Source organism: Telmatherina bonti, assembly GCF_933228915.1.
Source record: "Telmatherina bonti genome assembly, chromosome: 24".
NCBI lineage: Eukaryota > Metazoa > Chordata > Actinopteri > Atheriniformes > Telmatherinidae > Telmatherina > Telmatherina bonti.
In genome coordinates this window covers 18,794,508-18,815,524 of record NC_136633.1, presented here as the reverse complement: position 1 = coordinate 18,815,524, position 21,017 = coordinate 18,794,508, and the positions used below count along the sequence as shown (strand labels likewise).

Genomic DNA, 21,017 nt, shown 5'->3' with positions numbered 1-21,017 from the left:
ACCTTCTTTTTAATTATGAGCCTTCGCGGACCCTGATGTCCTCTGGTACTGGCCTTTTAGTGGTTCCTAAAGTCAGAACTAAGACATACGGTGAGACCTCTTTCCATTGTTATGGTCCTCGACTGTAGAACAGCCTGCCAGAGAGCCTCAGGGCCGCGGAGACTGTTGATGTTTTTAAGAAGAGGCTCAAGACACACCTTTTTAGCATAACATTTAACTAGATTTTATTTTATTTTATTTACTTATCTTAATTTACTTCATTTATTAATTTATTTATTTTTAAATTGTTTTATTAGATTTCCTATTTTTAATACATTATTGTGAAGTCCTTCTATGTATGTATGTATATTTTCTTTTATTGTTGCTCTTATTTCTTACTGCTTCTTAAGGTTATTCATCTTCTGCTTTTAACTCCAGTGTTTTCCTTATGGGGATCCAGCATGCTGGGGGCCCTGCCTGTTTGGTCTGGGGGCTGTTGTCATGACGACCGCTGCTGTTTGGGTGGCGCAGGGTCCAGCACTGCAGCTTCACGGCTGTGGGGTGGCCCCTTTGCTGCCTGGGAGTTGTGCAGTTCCTGTGGCAGCGGCCCCTATGAGCATGTGGGGGACTGGCTCCTGGTGTGGATGGATCCCGAGGTGTTGTTTTCTCACATCAGTACCAAGTCAGAATTTTTATCACTTAATTAATGTTTTTAGTTGTTTTATTAACCAGAATTCAGTTAAAGAGACAGTATTCAGGGAATGATGTTTTTCGGGGAATGTGGGTGGGTGTGTGGGGGGGGGGGTTCTTTGCTCTATGTCCTTGTGTGTGTGTATGAGTGTGTGGAAAGAGCTTGTGTCTATTATTTTTAAATGCCTTTTTATCCACTGTTTGTTTTAATCCTTATGACTTGATTTTATCCTGTAAAGCACTTTGTGTTGCCCGTGGCATGAAAAGTGCTCAAGAAATAAAGTTTGATTTGATTTGATCAGATCAGATTATCTGTTTCCTCAAATAGTCTTTAAATGCAGTTTGAGAAACTCTCAACAGTTCATGCTCAGCTGGATTTAGATTCCTGCTGGTAACAAACCAGGAAGACTTTAGAGATGCTCTTCCTACGTTCATCCTGATCAACAGAAATGATCTAATAAATATGAAACACAGCTGACTTTTTCCTCATCTCCGAGGTTAACCTAAAAACATTTCTTTTCTTTTGTGATCTGTTTGTCTTTCGGTATAAATTTAAAACAAACTTACCTCTCCAACATCGCTCTGAAGCACCTTCAGGCCTGTCTCAGACTCCAAAAAGTTTTTTTCTGCAGCTGGAAAACAAATAAAAAACTTGAATGAATGTGTTTCCTTTGTTTCTGATCTCACCAGGTAGAAATCCATCCCTTCCAACAATCATGTAGCCTTTTTATTTGCCTTCCATCTTCTCTTTATATTGTCAACCCATTAGCATGTTCCTTTCTATTGCAGCTGCCATAATGAAGCACAGAAAACAAACCTGCTTTGTTGGTCAAGTCTGCAGCCGTCAGGTTCTTGGAGTTGGGTCTGATCCTGAAAGTGATGGCGGGTCCAACCACACTGCAGAGGAGACAGCAGAACAGAACCAGATGGTGACTTTCATATAATAAAACAACGACTGTCAGCTGAATGTGTGAGCCTTTAATCCAACCTGATTAACACTTAGATGCACATGTATGATTTTTAACACACTACACTCTTTCATATCCTCCTGACTACCAGGATAAAAATGTGTAACTACAAATGTCCACTAAGGAGGACATTGCTTAAACTTTTAAATATTGTGGTAAAATATAGTTATATTTGTCTAAGAAATGATTTAATGTGTTTATAAGATATTCAATGAAAATATAACTAAAAAATTTCAAGTAAAAATCAGCACGAAAAGTATTATGAACTTTTGCTCTTCCCATAAAACATGCTTGTTGCAATGGAAGCCATTTTTCTTGAAGAAAGAAAGAAAGTTCACAAAGCCCCACCCCCACAAATGAGGTACCATTTAAAAGCACTAAATGTCCTCTGTAAAGACCAAAAGGTGTTAGTTCAGTAGCATTCAGGGAGATGAAAATATTTAGGTTTACAAAGGTCCTCCACAGAGGACAAATTTTAACTACTGGTAGTCAGGAGGATATGTGTGTCAAAGACGATCTGTGTGAGAATCAATGTGCTTTCAAATTATTTTTGTCCTTTTGGTTAAGAATAATGATTTTGTACTAGATTTTGGTCCATACATGACTCCAAGTTTGGAATGTTTTTATTTTTCACATTTTAAATCCTTTTCAAACTGGAAATGTAAATGACACAATAACAATAACACAATGTTGACACTCTATTGTGTGGATCTAATCCCATAGTACCATTTAATCCAGCATCCATACAACCATTTTAGCTGGAAACCTAGCAGCCATGACATTTTGCATGAGAAAAACAGGATGCTCTGAATGGCAAATCAATTGATGAATATGTAGTTATGTAGATGAATGAACGCACACACGCAGGTGCAAACACACACAATCAAGTTCACACACACGCCAAATACATACTAGTTAGCTTGTTTAGCTAGCTAAAGAAGCAAACTAAAATAGGCAAATTTGTTGATAAAATGCCAGAGAAACTTTTACACAATAGTCATTAATGACACACAAACAGTGCATGCTGTAATGTTAGCTAGTTAAGTTAGCTAACTAGTGTTAAGAAAATTACAATGAGGTAACTTTTGTGTATTGATTCCAGCTTTTACTTATTTATTGATACATGATAGCACACACACATAATTATCACGAGGGACACACACACACAGTAATGTCAGCTAGTTAGTGTTAACTATCTTTAAAGTAAGCAAACTTTGAAGTAGGCTACTTCAGTTATGAATGACACAAGCACAGTAATAGTTACTAGTTTTGTTAGCTAACTAGCATTAACTAACTTTAAAGTAAGATAACCTTTAGTAACATAGGGCTGCACGGTGGCGCAGTGGTTAGCACTGTGGCCTCACAGCAAGAAGGTCGCTGGTTTGGTCGGTGGCCTTTCTGTGTGGAGTTTGCATGTTCTCCCCGTGTATGCGTGGGTTCTCTCCGGGTACTCCGGCTTCCTCCCACCATCCAAACACATGCATGATAGGTTAATTGGTCACTCTAAATTGCCCCTAGGAATGAGTGTGAGCGTGGGTGGTTGTTCATCTCTCTGTGTGTGGCCCTGCAATGGACTGGCGAGCTGTCCAGGGTGTACCCTGCCTGTCGCCCAAAGCCAGCTGGGATAGGCTCCAGCTTCCCCGTGACCCTGAATTGGAATAAGCGGTTCGGAAAATGAATGAATGAATGAACCTTTAGTAACTTAATTTATACATATATGACAACACACTCTTTCACACATGCATGAAAACACAGTACACCAGTTAAGCTTAGCTAACTAGCTAATGTTAACTGGGTTGAGACTTGCTAAAGTCTGTATGGTCCAGTAAATCCAGGCCACATTCCAGCCAGACAGTAACAGCTGTAGAGAATCAAACGTTCCAATAAAATTCCACCAGAAATAATACGATTTATTGACCCACTTATGAAAACTTTGGGTATTAATCAAAAAGTTGTGCAAAAAGTAAGCTAAAAATGAAAAATAAAAAGTATGGTATCTGCAACACATTTTTGCAGGAATGGATAAAATATAAAATAAATTTAAATGATTAAACAAACAATTGCATGAAAAAAGCTTCACCGGGTCTTTTTATTTTTACCTACTTATGCATCTAAAGGTTAATAACATAACCTTATCAGAAGTACTGTTAACAGGAAACATTTTATTCTCAGTATTTTCTGCATTTTTTGCAAAATCTGAAATAGCCTCATAATTATAGTGTGATATCTACAAGCACCATGACGACAGTAAGCTTTTCCACGTTGGAGCAGCATTGTCAAGTGTTAATTATGAAGTAAAAGTCTTCACAAGAAGAAAAGAGAGGTAGTTGGCTGGTGCAGGTTTGCAAGACACGGGAAAAATTAGAAAACAATAATGATTTGAGCTTAAATACATTCTTTTGCTACATTAGCATCATAGACACCATTTTGCAGGCTGGGTCAGGGGATGTTGGAGAGAAGCAGGAAAGACTAAAAACATGCAGACAGGAAGAGTTTCTGTGTCTCATCTGCCTGAGTTAGTCACATTAAGCAGCAGCCTGCCGTCAGGGGCTCAGCTTCGAGGACACCGCCGTCCTCGCTCCTACCTGATGTTGCTGAAGGAGTCGGTGGAGAGGCCGATCCTCTCTGACAGCAGCACTAGCAGTCGCACCCCATCGTTCAGACTGAGGAGGCTGCGGTGACAAAACACACACACGGACACACAAACACAGTCATACGTGCACACGCTTTAAGACACACACACACACACACAGATTGAGACGCTCCAGCAGCACAGGGGGAAGGAGCATCTCCAACGCTTCCTGTCCTGACCCTGTTTCCATGACAACCCCTGTTAACTGGCTGATGATGGTGAGATAGGTGGTCAGACTGGAACAAAGGAAGATGTTTGTCTGGTATGCTTGTTTCGACAGGAGCTGTATATGAAGCTACAGCTTCATGTCCGGGTTCTGGAGCTGCCAGCGCAAGCAACCAAGCAGATCAAACCAGTGAAGACAACCAGTAAAATGACCCGTTTCCCACTTCCACACCAGCACATCGTCTCTCCGCTGCCTTCAGGTGAAGATACACCAGCATTAGCTGTAAAACCTCCAGGAAGATGACAAGCATCTTCTCTTAGGCCAGTCAATGGCCTGACCCTCATTCCTTGACTCGACCCAAGTCTCCGTGTCTTTCTGGTCACCTGTGTGGACACCTGCCTGAACTCCGCTGGCTGGAAGGAACACACCGTCTTCATTATGCTCTGATTCTTACTGTGTCCAAATGGTCTGCCTGAAAATGACAACTTTTTTACCTTTTCATAACTTAACTTGTAATAAATTGATATTTATTAATGTTTGTTTTCTCATTGTAGTTTTTCAGGCGAAACCACAGCAAAGCAAATGCTGAAACTTTTTTCTCACTGGTTTTTTCATTTTGTTTTATTCCTTCCCTTTGTTTCCCTACATTCATATACGCTTCTTTTTTAAATCTTCTTTCTTTCCCTTTCTTTTCTCTTGGCGTTCCTTCCTTTTTCCTTCCCTTTCTTTCCTTACCAGTTCACCCCTTTCCCTCCATCCTCTTTGTTTTCCTACACTTTCCTCTGTCGTCCCGTCCTCTTATGTCTTTCTTTCTTTTCTCCTTTTCCTGTCGGTGATCTGAAAGTACATCTATTTTCTGTGAATGTTGTTTTAAATCTAGTTGTAGATCGCTCCACATCTCATGACTTCCTTCTCTCCACAAATGAACAGACACAAGACATGACTCTTCATCCATCCTCATCCTCAGTCGTCCTGAAATGCTGATGAGACAGCAAGTAAAGCTGCTGTACCTCTGATTGGTGACGATGTAGCCAAATTCCTGTGCCTGACCCCCCGGCTGGCTCGGTCCACCTTTGTCCTGGTTCGGTCCGTCATTGGGCATGGCCTCTTTTTGGGCTCCGCCTGGTTTGACATTGGTGGGCGGAGCCTCCTGTCCAACCTTTTTATAGGCCATTGAACCTTCTGTAACCTGATGGATGTCAGAGACATTCAGTTCATTGCTTTCAAGTCAAAATGTCAAACTATTTATTTAAGACGAGACCTGCTAACCTTCATCCCTGAAGCGCCGTTGTTGCCATAGTTATCTGAACACCAAACGAAAACAACGTTAATGATGTTCGGTCATGTGAAAATGATGAAGAAAGGATGAAGAGCAGCCTGCAGCGGTGATGGTGAGGTTGCCCACCTTTGTTCTGTTTCTGGCCGTATGAGGAGCTGTCCAGCTGCAGCTGCTTCAGAGCGGCCGGCAGGTTTTCCTTCTGCTCGTCTGACAAATCTTTCACGTCCAGGCCGTAGTGGTCAAGCAGCAGAGCCAGTCTCTGCAGAGAGCGCTCTGAAAACCACACAGATAGGATATAACCACGCAACAGCGTCTCACTTTTTAGTGGAATCATGAAGTTTTCTCATTGTTTAAAAACCACAATGTCTCACACATGACATACTCTGTCTGGTCTCACTAAGCAATAAGCACGACCGAATGCTCTACAACAAATCAAGACTTGTACTCTGAAAAATTACACAAAAAATCTGAAAATTACAACAACATAACACAAAAATTAAAGGAAAGATTATGGGATATAAAAAATAAAATGATGATTTTACAAACAGAGAGAAAACAAATGACAAAATTGCAAATTAAAGATATAAGTAAAAGAAAAAAATCCTATAGAAGTCAAGCACCACATAGAGTATATTGAGGTGGAAACAAAAAAGGCCCAAAATAGCTTAAAGTAATACTTTAATAAAAGTGCAACATGAAATGAAAAAAATTGCTGTTAAAAATGAATAAATGACCAAAGATGCCAAAATAGAAAAACACAGTTTGAGGAGGAAAAATGTAGTTAAAAGCAGAAAGTAAAGAAAACTCACATTTTTTCTTTGTTAAAGACAAACAACATATTAGATGATGACACTGAGAAGTTTTATCATTTCATGGAAAATATGAGCTGATTGTGAATCTGATGCAGCAACACGTCTGTTGCAACTTATCAGGTTAATTATCAACAAGTCAATAACATGGCTGGGTATGAAAGGAGTATTTCAGAGAGGCAGAATCTCTCACATGCGAGGCACAAATAAACAACTGGATCAGCACTGGACAATTTATTCAACTATGTAGTGATTTCCAGAACAAAATCAGATACCAGCTGTCCCATGCATACAGAGGTTCCTCTTTATTCTCTGAGTCTTTTGAAGATATTATACACTGTAGAGAATGTGATCTTCAAAATCTTCGTCGTTTTATGTTAAGGAACATATAATTGTTCTTTTGTACTCAGTCAGGTTACTGACCTGCTGCCAGTAAACCTAATTAGCTCCAGGAACTTTTCAGATGCAGTTTCTCAGAAGGAAAGATGGATAGAGGTTCATCAATTTAAGAAAAAACTGCCTCAATGTACATTCATTCATTCATTCATTTTCTGAACCGCTTAATCCAATTCAGGGTCGCGGGGAAGCTGGAGCCTATCCCAGCTGGCTTTGGGCGACAGGCAGGGTACACCCTGGACAGCTCGCCAGTCCATCGCAGGGCCCTCAATGTACAATTATTCAAAAATTGGGGATCCTACCACCTACAGTGTATAGTATCATTAAAGGATTCACAAAATCAGAAGGAATCTCTGTATGCATGGGATAAGTCTGAATGCTGGTGATCGTCGGCATTAAAAGCAGACATGATTCTCTGCTGGAAACCGTTACATGGACGCAGTAAGATTCCAGAAACCACTGTGAATACAGTCCACCCTGAAATCCACACATGCAGGTTAAAGCTCCATCATATGTGAACTGATGGCGTGGGCAGCTTCCACATCTGTGAAGCTACATCAATGCTGAAAAGCAACATCTGCTCCTACCCAGACAACGTCTCTTTTAGAGAAGACCTTGCAGATTTCAGCAGGACCATGCTGAACCACATCCTGCTTCCATCACAGCAGCATGGTGGAACAGGAGAACTGGTCTGCTGAAGTTCAGACCTTTCACCAGTCCAAAACATCTGGAGCATCATGGAAGCAGAAATCCAGCAACAAGGTCCAGTAGAGCAGCTAGAATCCTGCATCAGACCAGAATGGAACAACATCCCTCTACTTAAACTCCAGCAGCTGGTTTCCTCACCTCCCAGATGTTTACAGACAGATGTTAGAAGAAGAGGAGATGCTAAACATCAACCTGGAACAACTTTCTGCAGATGTGTTGGAAATAAAATATGGAGTCATGAGACTCATTATTAAGCAAGTTGGAAAATAATCACAAAAAAGAAATAAAGAGGAACTAAAATAGGAAAAAGAAACAATAATGGATCAGAAAGGACCATAAAAACAGAAGCTCACCATCCAGCCCTGACAGGACATCATACTCCTTCTGCGCCTTCTTCTCCGCCTGCTCCTGCTGCGGCCGCTCGCTGAGCTGCGTTGCCTGGGAAACGTAGTCCTCACCATAGTCCAGAGGGAAGTCCAGCTCCGGGAAGAAGGAGGAGGATGAGGAGGAGGAGGAGGGAAGTCCTGTTGATGCTGCTCCCCTGAGGCGCGACAGAGGCTGTGAGGAAGAGGAGGAAGAGGGAGACGAGGGCGATGAAGGGGAGGCAAGTAACAAGGAGACCAAGTCCTGGAGGAGCTGTCCATCCAGGTCCAGAGAGTTTCCTGGAGCTGGTGAGCGAGGGAAGGCGGAGTTCTCGTCCAAGGAGTTGAGAGAACGTTCCTCCTCGTCCTGGTAGCCGTACTGCTGCTGCAACAACACACAGCACACGTAGCTGTTTCCTCTGACCACACGGGGGCAGAAAAACACACAACCCACATCGTTCCATGATTCTTCCTGTACCTTGTGGTAGGTGTACGGGTCTAGAAGAGGCGTCTGCATGTGGACTGAGGGTCGTGACGGGTCGAGGACCATGTAGTCCATGTACTGCTGCATCATCTCTGGATCAGCTCCAGAGGGCTCCTTACCCTGAACCCTCTGTGGACCAGGACCCATCAGCCTGGAACACCAAATGAGAGTTCAATCACCTGAGAAGATCCCACCTCAACACCAAGGAAACGGGATTGGACTTACTTCTGCTGATGTTTAGAGGCGACGGTGGGGACATGACTCAGCTCTCGACTGATGATCATCTGGGTGATGTCGTCTTTCCAGGTCAGACCTGAGCAGCCACAGAAAGCAGGTTAAGCTTCCATGACTCTGTTTTACAGCAGCTGTAAGGACCAGAGACTCACCCTGCACCATCAGGTCTTTCAGGACCTCCTGCAGCTTGTGCAGGACAGGGACGGACACCTGGTACCTGACGGGGTCCTGGTGCGGTGCCTGGCACTGTCCGAACAAACCATCTAGACAGAAAGATGGCGACAATGATGATGTGGAAAATGACAGAGACTTGTACAGGGACGGATGGGAGGTGGGCTAACAGATGTCCTCCCTGGATTTTCAATAAGATGAGAAAATAATTTATTAATTAATGCTTTACTTTCAGTAAATCTGCACTAAAAACAGTGAATATTATACCAACGGGCTAATCGTTTAAGTCAAGGTTTCACTTGATTTTGGTTGATACATGAGTGGCAGGTAGTGTAATACGCCCCTTCATTTGGGCCAAATCTGTGCAGTCCACAGCAGGCAGATTTGGGCCAATGACAGACGACGTGAGTGAAAGCGTTCAGCCAGAGATTGTTAGGAGCCAAACTTGGAGCGAAGGCGGAAACAAGGCGGATTATTTTGCTTTCACGTCCATTTTCCTCAAAGTCTTTAGAGGAAACAGTTGAAGTGAAGAAACTGGACGCACAACATCCAAAGGATTTTAGACGGGAACAGGAGATGCAGCAAGGACTCAGCAAGGGTTTTAGGATCTAAAACATTTATCTGATTTATCTGAAAATAATAAAACGTGAATGCAGCATGATGTCATATTGGAAATGGCGTAAAGCTGTAAGTGTTGGCTCAAGTGAACACCGCCTGTAAGCTCGATGAGGACGACCACACTGCTGTACAGAAACAGCTTGTCAGGAAAACAGAAATTCATTGTCATGTGTTAAATTTTACATAAAAATATACAACTCTGTAATACAGCTGTAGGTGTTTATGTTCCTCCTGCAAAAACATATAGTGGAGATTCAATATAGTGTCCAATTAAATGTGGTATTTTATTTTACATGTATTTACATATATGTACTCGTTATGGAAATGCTTTAGTTCACCCTGAATGGTAAAAGGTTCTCTCTGAGTCCTAAACTGTGGTCAGGTCAGCCTTAGGTACCTTCTTATAGGACATTATGTCCAACAATTATCTGCTTTTATGCTTTATTGATGTACAGAACATATGGTAACTCGGGATGACAAGCTTCCAGCAGCGAAGAACTACTCAAATAGAGGTGTTTATGTACCAGAAGAGGAGTTCTCCATCTGCTGAGAGGTGCCAGAGATTCTGAACATCAACCTTGAATGGGAACAACGACTGCGGGTTTACGACAGGTTCTTATCTGTTTTCAGATCAGAATCCTCCAGACTTCTGGTCTATCAGACTTATGAACGGTTTCTCACATTGCAGTTGTGACACTTTTCATTTTCATTCTCTATTCAATCAAATTTTTTTTATCCTTTTTCACTCCATTCCAGGCTCCTCCTCATCCTTTGACTGGCTAGAATGTTTCCACAACAATCTTTACTGACAAATTACCTCAAAATCAAAGAGAAATGTACACGCCGAGAGAGGAGGTTCATCCTGCATTCGTGCTCATTACAATGACGACCTGAAGTCTGAAGGCAACAGCCTAACTCTGCAGGATTCATCTTTTCGTCTGAATAACAAGCTGTACTGAAAAACCACTTGTGTGCAAAGGTGGTTCTGGAATGGTTTCCTGTGATCTGCATAAGGTTCACAGGAAGCATGTGTATGGTTACGTAGCGGTGGCGTGAATAGGAACTCATCCATAACACTGCTGGTGCAGGACTAACCGACCATGCCACACCCCCATGATAACATCCGCTGGTGGAAAATTTGATTTGGGCTTATTAATCAGTTAACCTCCTGAAGACTTAAAAATCCTACCAATGGACACATTATTTTTTATGCTGGGTGAGATGGTTTCCTCGTTGTGATAGTAGTCGATACATTTTGTAATCATGAACAATAAGAAATATAGTTAGACCCCTCAGTTTACTGTAAATCTGTATAACTCTGACCAATCCAAACGTTCGGGCTGAACTGAAATTGTTCATTTCTTATATTTCGTAAGCTTCTTCTCCCGGCTCCCCTCCTCCCCCTCCTGCGGCGCATACCTGATAGCCACACCCTGCATATAAATAGCGAATCCCGATTCAATTTGATTCCGATTTTTTGGGTGCCGATTCGATTTAAATTGTGATTCTCACAATTCTTCGATATTACTGAGCGTTGTAGATTAAAAACAACAACAAAAAAAAATGTACAAAACTTTTTTTGCTCGTTATATTTCTTGATTCAATTAGGAAAAACAACACAGTAGCCAGACCATCATTCTGCTGCTATAATGCACAAGAAGATAAGTAAATATATCAATAAAAACAACAAAAATGACAAAAATTTTATAATGGATTATATTCATTAATTATATTTTTTTTAAAAATCAATCTTTTAACAAAATATTTACTTCAAAATTGTGAAACAAAAAAATACCGATATTGGATTTTTCAATTCGATTTTCCCACCTCTACTTTTTATTGTCCATCTCAGATGCCTGCAGACTGAATCAGTCCAGACACAGCAAAACTTAAGGAAACACAAGCCCAATGTTGCCATTATCAAGGTTTTTTCTCCTAATTTCAGTTATATTTAATCCACATTCTTCAGATTTTTAACATCTGCTTGCAAAAAATCATCAACTCTGATGACTTATAGCAGCAGTTCTCTCTTTTCACCATCCAGAGTGAGATCTGAGAAGCAAACAAACTGTAGATAATATTGGAGTCAGATTTTACACCATATTACATCAAATCACCAACAAATTATTACCTTTACAATCGATCCTTAAAATCTAAATATCTATCAAGTCAACTTATCGATCCTAAGAGATCAGTCTGCCCAGTATTAAAGAAAAGCTCTGGTGTTCAGCATGCTGACGCTTATACTACGGACTTCATACAAGTCTTGATGGAGATAAGTGTATTAACTACAGTTGTCATCTCTCAAAACACTCAATCATCTATTTTTGGACAGAACACTAAGCTTTGAACCAATCAGCATCCTGTAAAGAACATCTTGCCATGACAAAGCTGCATTGCGTCCATTTGCAGGAGATAAGATCTCTGCAGGAAGCCGCTCCAGCAGTCTCAGTTGTCAGGAACACTGAGATCAGCAGCTTTAACAGTGGCGTGTTGGGAACAAGGCAACAACTCAGTATGTTTAGTCATGTACACGTGATGAAAACAACTTGCTGAAGTTTAATCAGAGCATCAGAATTATGAAAAAAAGAGATTGTCATGGTGATGTGGTGTAATGGGACATTGTCACGGTGATGCGGTGTAATGGGACATTGTCTCGGTGATGTGGTGTAACGGGACATTGTCATGGTGATGTGGTGTAACGGGACATTGTCATGGTGATGTGGTGTAACGGGAGATTGTCATGGTGATGTGGTGTAACGGGACATTGTCATGGTGATGTGGTGTAACGGGAGATTGTCATGGTGATGTGGTGTAACAGGACATTGTCACGGTGATGTGGTGTAACGCGACATTGTCATGGTGATGTGGTGTAACGGGACATTGTCATCGTGATGTGGTGTAACGGGAGATTGTCATGGTGATGTGGTGTAACGGGACATTGTCTCGGTGATGTGGTGTAACGGGAGATTGTCATGGTGATGTGGTGGAACGGGAGATTGCCATGGTGATGTGGTGTAACGGGACATTGTCATGGTGATGTGGTGGAACGGGAGATTATCATGGTGATGTGGTGGAACGGGAGATTGTCATGGTGATGTGGTGTAACGGGAGATTGTCATGGTGATGTGGTGTAACGGGAGATTGTCATGGTGATGTGGTGTAACGGGAGATTGTCATGGTGATGTGGTGTAACGGGAGATTGTCATGGTGATGTGGTGTAACGGGAGGCTGTCATGGTGATGTGGTGTAACGGGACATTGTCATGGTGATGTGGTGGAACGGGAGATTGTCATGGTGATGTGGTGGAACGGGAGATTGTCATGGTGATGTGGTGTAACGGGAGGCTGTCATGGTGATGTGGTGGAACGGGAGATTGTCATGGTGATGTGGTGTAACGGGACATTGTCATGGTGATGTGGTGTAACGGGAGATTGTCATGGTGATGTGGTGTAACGGGAGATTGTCATGGTGATGTGGTGTAACGGGAGATTGTCATGGTGATGTGGTGTAACGGGACATTGTCATGGTGATGTGGTGGAACGGGAGATTGTCATGGTGATGTGGTGTAACGGGAGATTGTCATGGTGATGTGGTGGAACGGGAGATTGTCATGGTGATGTGGTGTAACGGGACATTGTCATGGTGATGTGGTGTAACGGGAGATTGTCATGGTGATGTGGTGTAACGGGAGATTGTCATGGTGATGTGGTGTAACGGGAGATTGTCATGGTGATGTGGTGTAACGGGACATTGTCATGGTGATGTGGTGTAACGGGAGATTGTCATGGTGATGTGGTGGAACGGGAGATTGTCATGGTGATGTGGTGGAACGGGGTGGAACTCGATGTGCAGCAACTCTCTGATGCTTCATATCATTATGGATCAAAATCTCTGAAGAATGTTTCCACCTTGTCAGATCGATGCCAGTAAAGTGTCTTATAAAGTGGCTGGTGAGAGTAGGATCACTGTCTATACTGGTGTGTTGAGGCCTTGGTGAGTCATCACCTCTGTCTTTTCCTCCACCTCCCATCACACACACAAAAACACATGAGGGAAACATACAGTCGTCAGGCAAGTGATGTCACTGTTGTCATGGAGATGGCCAGGAGGAGCTGCGATTGGCAGAGAGTAGCTGACGGAGGGAGACCTTGTTTACGTTGCTCTGGCTCTTTTCTCTCCGCCTCCTCCTTCCATCTCAGCTCTGATGAACAAACACTCACACACTCTGCTGTCAACTCTCAGACATATTTCATCTGCCCAAATATTTCCAGCTAAATAATATGTTCTGTTTCATTCTTAATTGAATCTTTGTGTGTGGTTTTTACTGGCATACAGGAAAGATGTTTACATCTTTTTTTTAACAGAATGTAGAAAGTCTACAGGCTAAACACAGATGAGGATGTTTAATGACACAAAACAGAAATCATTTCTCTATGTAGAACAGCTTTTCTGCATGACAATAAATTATGGATGATTAGATATTAATTCCAGGCCTACCAATTTTGGGATGCTGTCAAATGTTAATCTAATTCAGGATGTGGTTCAGCATGGTCCTGCTGAAATCTGCAAGGTGTTCTCTGAAAGAGACATTGTCTGGATGGGAGCAGATGTTGCTTTTCAGCATTGATGGAGCTTCACAGATTTGGAAGCTGCCCACGCCATCGGCACCAATGCAACCCCATCCCATCAGAGAGGCAGGCTGATAACAAGCTGGATGCTCCCTCTCCTCTTTAGTCTGCAGGACACGCCGTCCATGCTGTCCACAAACAATTCCACATCTTCATCCAGGTTTCCACTTTGCCTCAGAACATTTTAAATGAGCTTTGTGTCCAGAGAAGACGGCAGAGTTTCTGGATCCTGGGTGAAGTTTGTCCACAGACAGTTAAATTCTGGAAGTCTTCCCCTGTCCATGCAGTGGTTTCCAGTAGAGAATCATGTCTGTTTTTAACGCAGAAGATCACCAGCATCCAGCCTTGTCCCAGGATACAGGGATTCCTTTCAATTCTGTAAATATATTGTCATGTCACTGACCTGATGCCATTTAACTCGATTAGTCCATGCTACTTTTCCAGCATTTTGTTGCTCATGAGTTAGTTATTCCCAATCTGGCTTGCCTCATTCCTTATGATACACTGGAGGTTAAATCATCATCATCAGATTAGGCTGGCAGTGAAAGCCTCTCCTGCTCTACCAACACTCCCACCTGCAGGAACAGGAAACAAAGGCTCCTCCACCCAGAACAGCAAACAAAGTGTCATCAATAATGCAGCCTCTTCCCGTGTGTGTGCACGCTGCATGACATTCCTGCCATGTTTGAACAAGCAGGACAAAAAGCAGAAACCTACAGAGGGATTAAAGACACGCTGAGTTCCTGATGATGGTGGACAGAGTCGTCTCAGAGCTTTGTGAGGTACGAAGCTGCAGCTGGAGCCTACTGGGATCAGCCAATGCTGCCCAGTTTACCTGTATGTTCCACACTAATGAACCACTGGTCGTCATGGAGACGCTGTAGGAAGCTGCAGCTGTGCAGTGTTGGAACAGAAACATTAAGTTACTCGAACCAAACACTGAAGACAAAGTAAAGAAAATTCACCATGTTGCTGCTGAACAGAACTGAGTTCTACTGGACCAGTTTGTTATCATGAAGTCAGACTGGTTGTAGTAACTTCCCAGTTCTGGTTCTGGTGGAGGTTCCTCGCCACCATCTCCTCATGCAGGATGGAGGATTTAACAGCAGACCTGCTCCAACCTGCTGGTTTCTTTGCTCTGTGGTTATGTTTCTGAACTGGTTTCTATAAGCACAGTTATGATAAACTGGAGGTTAGATTAGTTTGAACTGGATTATATTTGGACTTAACAGTGAATTTGACTGAATTGAAGTTTGTCTGTAGGAGTGTTTGGATGTTGTTTTATTATTAATTGTATTATTATTATTATTATTATTATTATTATTAATAATTAAAAAAAAATTTTTTTAAAGTAATGATAATAATAACAATAATAGTAATTTATTACCGGGCTGCACAGTGGCATAGTGGTTAGCACTGTGGCCTCACAGCAAGAAAGTCGCTGGTTCAATTGCAAGGTTTGGACAGTGGCCTTTCTGTGTGGAGTTGCATGTTCTCCACATGTATGTGTGGGTTCTCTCCGGGTACTCTGGCTTCCTCGCTCCATCCAAAGACATGCATGTTAGGTTAATTGAGTACTCTAAATTGCCCATAGGAGTAAGTGTGAGCGTGAGAGGTTGTTTGTCTCTGTGTGGCTCTACAATGGACTGGCGAGGTGTCCAGGGTTTATCCTGCTCTTTGCTCAACACTTGTTGGGATAGGCTCCAGCTTCCCCGTGACCCTTCATCGAACTACGAGGTTAGGATAATGAATGAATGAATATGATTTGTCATGTTATCAGCAGCTTCCTGGGTAGAAATGTCAACTTTAATATCCTGCAGAGTCCGACTGCTGATGCAGAATCAGAGGGACCTCACCAGCCTTCAAGATCCAGCATAAAGTCTGGTCATGATGGAGATGAGGTGTTTACTCACCATCACTGCACAGCTGATCTCTGGAGCAAAGTTTCTTCTCAAACAAACAACCTGCAGACACAAAAAGACAAAACAACCATCAATTACATCTAAACTGACAATTCTTGTCCCTCACGTATATAGATGAGGACGTCTGTTTCAATGGTTGTCATACATCGCCACTTTTGTGCTTCCAAGCGTCTTTTACGTTGCCATGGCTGTCAAGTCAGTGCATCCATTAGTGAGCAGAGTTCAGAGTTTACGTCCACATTTTCAGACCGGTTGGTAGCAGTCACATACCACTAGAAAGATGTTTATCATCCAAAAACACCCGAAGAAGAAAACCGCAGATACTTTTTAATCGCATTTATTGCTTTTATCAACTTCTTCTGCGTCTTGTACGTCATCTTCTTCACTCCCCCCACAGTTGTCATGAAGGTAAACCTGACCAATTAAACTTAAAATGTTTTTTTTACCAGGCTGTAAACATGTTTATTTCTGCTGTGAAGATGGTCTTTTGAACATGGGAGTCTATGGAGGCTTGTGGAGCCCCTAGTGGATGAAGGGGGAACTGCAGGATTTGGCACTTGGTTTGGTCTGCACCCAACAAAACTTCTTTAATGCAAAGTTGCTGCTAAAATCCTGTTTTCTGTCAAACTGTTGGATTTTTGCTTACTTACAGATGAAACTAAAGAAACAAGTGGTGAGTCTTTGTAGACTCAACACCGACTCATCTTTGAGTTACGAGCCGTTTTATGCTTCAGTGACTCACAGATCGTAATACACACACAAAATACCACAGAAATTTCACAGCAACAAAAGTTTGTTGGAATTAAAATGTCTTTAACTGCCTCATAAATACTACACCAAACCACACAAAGTGACCTAACATAAATGTAAACACAACACTGACTTCATAAGATTACAATAAAGTGTGAAGAGACGAGAGGAGAGGCTGTGGACAGACGGTAAGAGGGACGTCCAGCTGCTGACCTTTTCTAAGCTTTTTATCTGCTGCGATGGAAACGGCTGCAGACGTGAAGCTGCTCTGATGTTATTCAAGCCTGTTTTCCAGCTTTCCTGCAGCAGGCAGAACAAAGACCACCAACAGGCAGACTCCTCTCAGTTTCTCTGAGCAACTTGGACGGAGGTCTTCATGCAAACTCAAAGATCTTCTTTTTTGTATTTTATGTTTGACATATTTAAGCTAAAATAAGCAGTTTAGATGCTTTTAACATCAACTTTTTTCTCTCCCCGTTTCCACAGAGCGGACCGGTTCAGGCCGGTTTAGGCCCGTATGGTCACGTCAACTGTTCTGTGTGTTTCCATTATAAAACGGTCCAGTAAAACTGATCCAAACCACACCATTTCTGGTCCCCCTTCACTTGTAGGTTCATAGAAAATGGTTCAATGTGGTAAGGGAGGAGCTGGTATCACACAATACAGTCCTTTGATTGCTGGAAAAACCTCACAGCAAACACGAAGCAAACACAACGTGGTTCAGTCCATGTTGGGAAGATAAAGGGAACAAACAAGGCAAGGTCTGGTTGGTTCTGCAACCACAATCTTTCTGAGCTTTGGCTTATAGACTGTATATAAAAAGATGGACTGAGCCTCCATTACGTCACCCATAGGTTTCTGAAGAGCTGAATTGAAGCTCGTGGGTGGTTTCAACCAGCGCCATCTTGGCAGGGTCATGTGTGTCGTCTTGCCCAGAAAATACAAATATGGGCAAAGAGGTGGAGCGGGGCTGTGAGCATCATGGTGGATGATTGACATCAAGCAAACTCTGAGCTGCCTGCAGCTAAGAGCTAACCCAGAGATAGCAATAGCTAACCAGCTATCGAAGATAAGTGGGCTAAAGCTAAGTCACGCTGTTAACCAGCTAAAAAACCACGGTTGTTCTGCGTTCTTCTTACTTGAAGTGGGAGATTGGGTACCTTTCAATCAAAAGGACACGCCCCTAAATATGCCAAACTTTGAGATTAAATTACTTTTAAATGGGCGAGTTAGAACCTCTGTTTAACATCAGGCCTGAAATGCTGCTAAACAAACAGCAGAGATCCTCCATTCATCCTCCGCAGCCTCCAGCCAAACTCCACATGACTAATCTGCTCCGCCTTCACGCCCTTCATCCCCCCGTCCCCTCATCCTTCCCTGCTCTTTCTAAACACATCTACTTCAACACACATCACAGACTAATTAGGAAGAATCTCAGTCTGAATGAGTGTGTAATGAGACTGAAAACCTTCATCCTGACAGCTTAACTGTGTTTCCTGCTACAACAAATCCTGAAGACATTTAGTTTAAAGTGAAGAAGAACCAAGAAATCCTCCAGGTGGAAGCCAGACGGGAGGATAACCTGAACTATCAGCCTGGATGATGAGAGATTGATTCCATCACAATGAAATCCCTGTTGCAGCGGAAACGCTCAGAACAGGTCTGACAGACCACCAACAGAAAAAAGGCTGCTGAAGCCCCCACTTTTCCTCCGAGCTGCAGCTTTTACACCAAAGCACAGGAACACCCCCACTAATCCAAGAAGCAAGCCTCCGTATGAGAGGAAGAAGGTTCATTTCATGCAAACAGCAGGAACAGGAATGTCAGGAGCGCCTTACGTTCTGATCTCTGCACACTTTCCCCGACAAACCTTACCATCAACCAGCCCACGATGATGTCCGAGAAGCTAACCGGCTCTGCAGGCTGCTGAAAGGATCAGCATGTTGAATCATTTGTTATAAAAAGCCATAAAGACTTCAAAAGTCTGAGTGATGGTACAACACGTACGAATGGTGTCTCCTCTTCTGAGAGACAATCCGTCAAAACTACGTAATTTACGGGAAAGTCTGAGTGGTGTTCTCAGGACTGCTTCCAGTCAGGTCTTTCCTCACGTCTCCATTGTTGCCTTCATGAGCTAGGACGAGCCAAACCGTAAACCTTGTCCTTCCAGGTGTAGCTGAAGCGTCAGCGGAGCCAAAAGCCCATCTGTGTCCCATAAGTCTGCATTCAGCCCTCCAGTTTCCTGGCCTGACCGGTAAGGGTGCCAGTTTCTACCTGGCCCATGTCTCCTGTGCCCTCTCCAGCACTTCAGCGTCCCACGCTAGCGTCATTGCCCACTCCGCCTGCATCCCAGCTCTGGTCCACACCACCAACACAACCAACACCAACGCCAAGCCTTGTTCCTGCTTCCAAGAAGGATCCAGGATGGACGGGTACATCTCTGCCTCTGGTTCATCTCTCCAAGGGGATCCCGCTGGACTCGCTTCTCTTGGTTCCAGCATTGGTGTCTTGGGACTCAGCTCAAGTTGGTGTCGGCTCATGGCTATCCTCCAGAGATCTGGCTGACGACCTGATCCCTGTCTCCAGGTGTTGCAGCCTCCTGGCCGTCCTCCAGAGCCCCAGATTGTTCAATTTGGCCTTTTTGGCCTTCAACTGGATCCTCACATCCACCCACCATGACATTACCTTCCCTCATCAGCCTTTAATCTGGACTGATAAAAGTGTCCTCTTCGGCACAGTTCGCAGATGTTTCAGAGAGTTGGACCAGGACAGATGTGGACAGACCCCAGCCTGCTGGTACTGTCCCAGTCCTCCTGGGGGTCAGTTCAGGCCCCTCCTGTTGCTATGTGCTCCTGTTTTAGGGCCGAACTGCTGCCAGGTGAGTCGGTCTCTAATGCTCCTACCAGTGTGGCAAACACACTGGTCGGCGATGAGTTGCTGGTGGTCTTCAGGATTTGGGGCTTTGTCCTCCAGAGTCTGGGTGTGGAGTGGATGAAAAGTCCAGATCTTGTCCCAGCAGAGCGTGCAGGATCCATTTGGTTGTGCCGGACCTTCTTGTAATGGCAGCATCATCAGGCTTTCCAACCAAAACAAACACCTGCAGTAGACACCCTGCACCAGCAGTGGACATCCTGCACCTGCAGATGTTTTATCTGGATGCATCAGAACCAGATGGTCAAACACCCTGGAGCTGAAAATGTCCCACAATGCTGCTTTCCATCTGATTGGTTGATATTAAAATGAAAGTCAGCATCTGTTTCAGAAAGATTTTTTTTTTTTTTTACATCTGCAGGCGACATGATGTTGAGGTGGAGACAGAAGATAATAGAAGCTGCTGGTTTCATACAAAAGAACCTGATGAGGCTGGAATAAGACTAGTTAAGCAATGAATAACAGTGTAGGTTAATCGTTTTAATAGAAAATAATCAGCCAATCACATGGCAGCAACTCAGCACATTTAGTCATGTGGTCATAGTGAAGACGATTTGTTGGAGCATCAGAATGAGGCAGAAAGGAGATGGAAGTGACTCTAAAAGTGGCAAGTCTGCCAGAGGAGAATGGACACACTGGTTGGGGGTTGTGAGGGACCAAGCTGGCGAAGGAAGAGGAACACAGGTGGCTTCAAAAGAAAGGGGTTTTATTTGCCCAAACAATATAAATGAATTATGCCTTTAAAAGAGGTCAACTAAGCAAAACCTAAATCAAAGTCTGAAAATAACTAAACTAACAGATTATGGAACATAATCAACATAACACAAAAACATACTGACCTGACAAACAACAAACAAAGGAGAACTTAAATACTGGCTGATCAGACCAGTTACAAAACATATGGGGTAACACATTAAACATGCTAACAAACTAGACAAAGAAACAGAACCTAACTGTTAGCTTAATTATTCTTAACAAAACTACTAACAAAAGGTAAACCCAAACTACCCAAAAATGGGAAAGAAAATGAACAAACATTTTAAGAAACTAAACTAAACTTTTAATCTCCCCCTCTGAAGATGAGGTCTTCCCAAAGGCCCGTGGCACTTCCTGCTCACTGGCTTCCCTCCGGTGCACACTCCTGCCCCCCAATGCCCAAGCTAATCCCTTCAGCACCAGTAAAAAGAAAGATGAACCAAAACGCAAACAATTGAAAATACAGTGGCTCCTTAATGTGCGCGCTAACAAAAAGAAACCAAAGCATTTAAACTAAGTTTAAATATAAAG

General features: G+C 42.9%; 1 protein-coding gene across 1 annotated transcript in view; it reads right to left on the bottom strand.

The window, feature by feature from the left end:
* ptprnb (protein tyrosine phosphatase receptor type Nb) overlaps positions 1–21,017 on the bottom strand; it is a gene marked incomplete at its 5' end in the record, with an annotated part of 35,095 nt that overhangs the window by 10,633 nt on the left and 3,445 nt on the right. Inside the window, 11 exons of the mRNA XM_079264230.1 lie at positions 1,237–1,301; positions 1,487–1,566; positions 4,223–4,309; positions 5,446–5,624; positions 5,705–5,739; positions 5,841–5,987; positions 7,981–8,374; positions 8,468–8,600; positions 8,699–8,786; positions 8,860–8,970; positions 16,041–16,091. Of these exons, the coding sequence (XP_079120356.1) occupies positions 1,237–1,301; positions 1,487–1,566; positions 4,223–4,309; positions 5,446–5,624; positions 5,705–5,739; positions 5,841–5,987; positions 7,981–8,374; positions 8,468–8,600; positions 8,699–8,786; positions 8,860–8,970; positions 16,041–16,091 (1,370 nt within the window). The remainder of the gene's footprint in view (positions 1–1,236; positions 1,302–1,486; positions 1,567–4,222; positions 4,310–5,445; positions 5,625–5,704; positions 5,740–5,840; positions 5,988–7,980; positions 8,375–8,467; positions 8,601–8,698; positions 8,787–8,859; positions 8,971–16,040; positions 16,092–21,017) is intronic.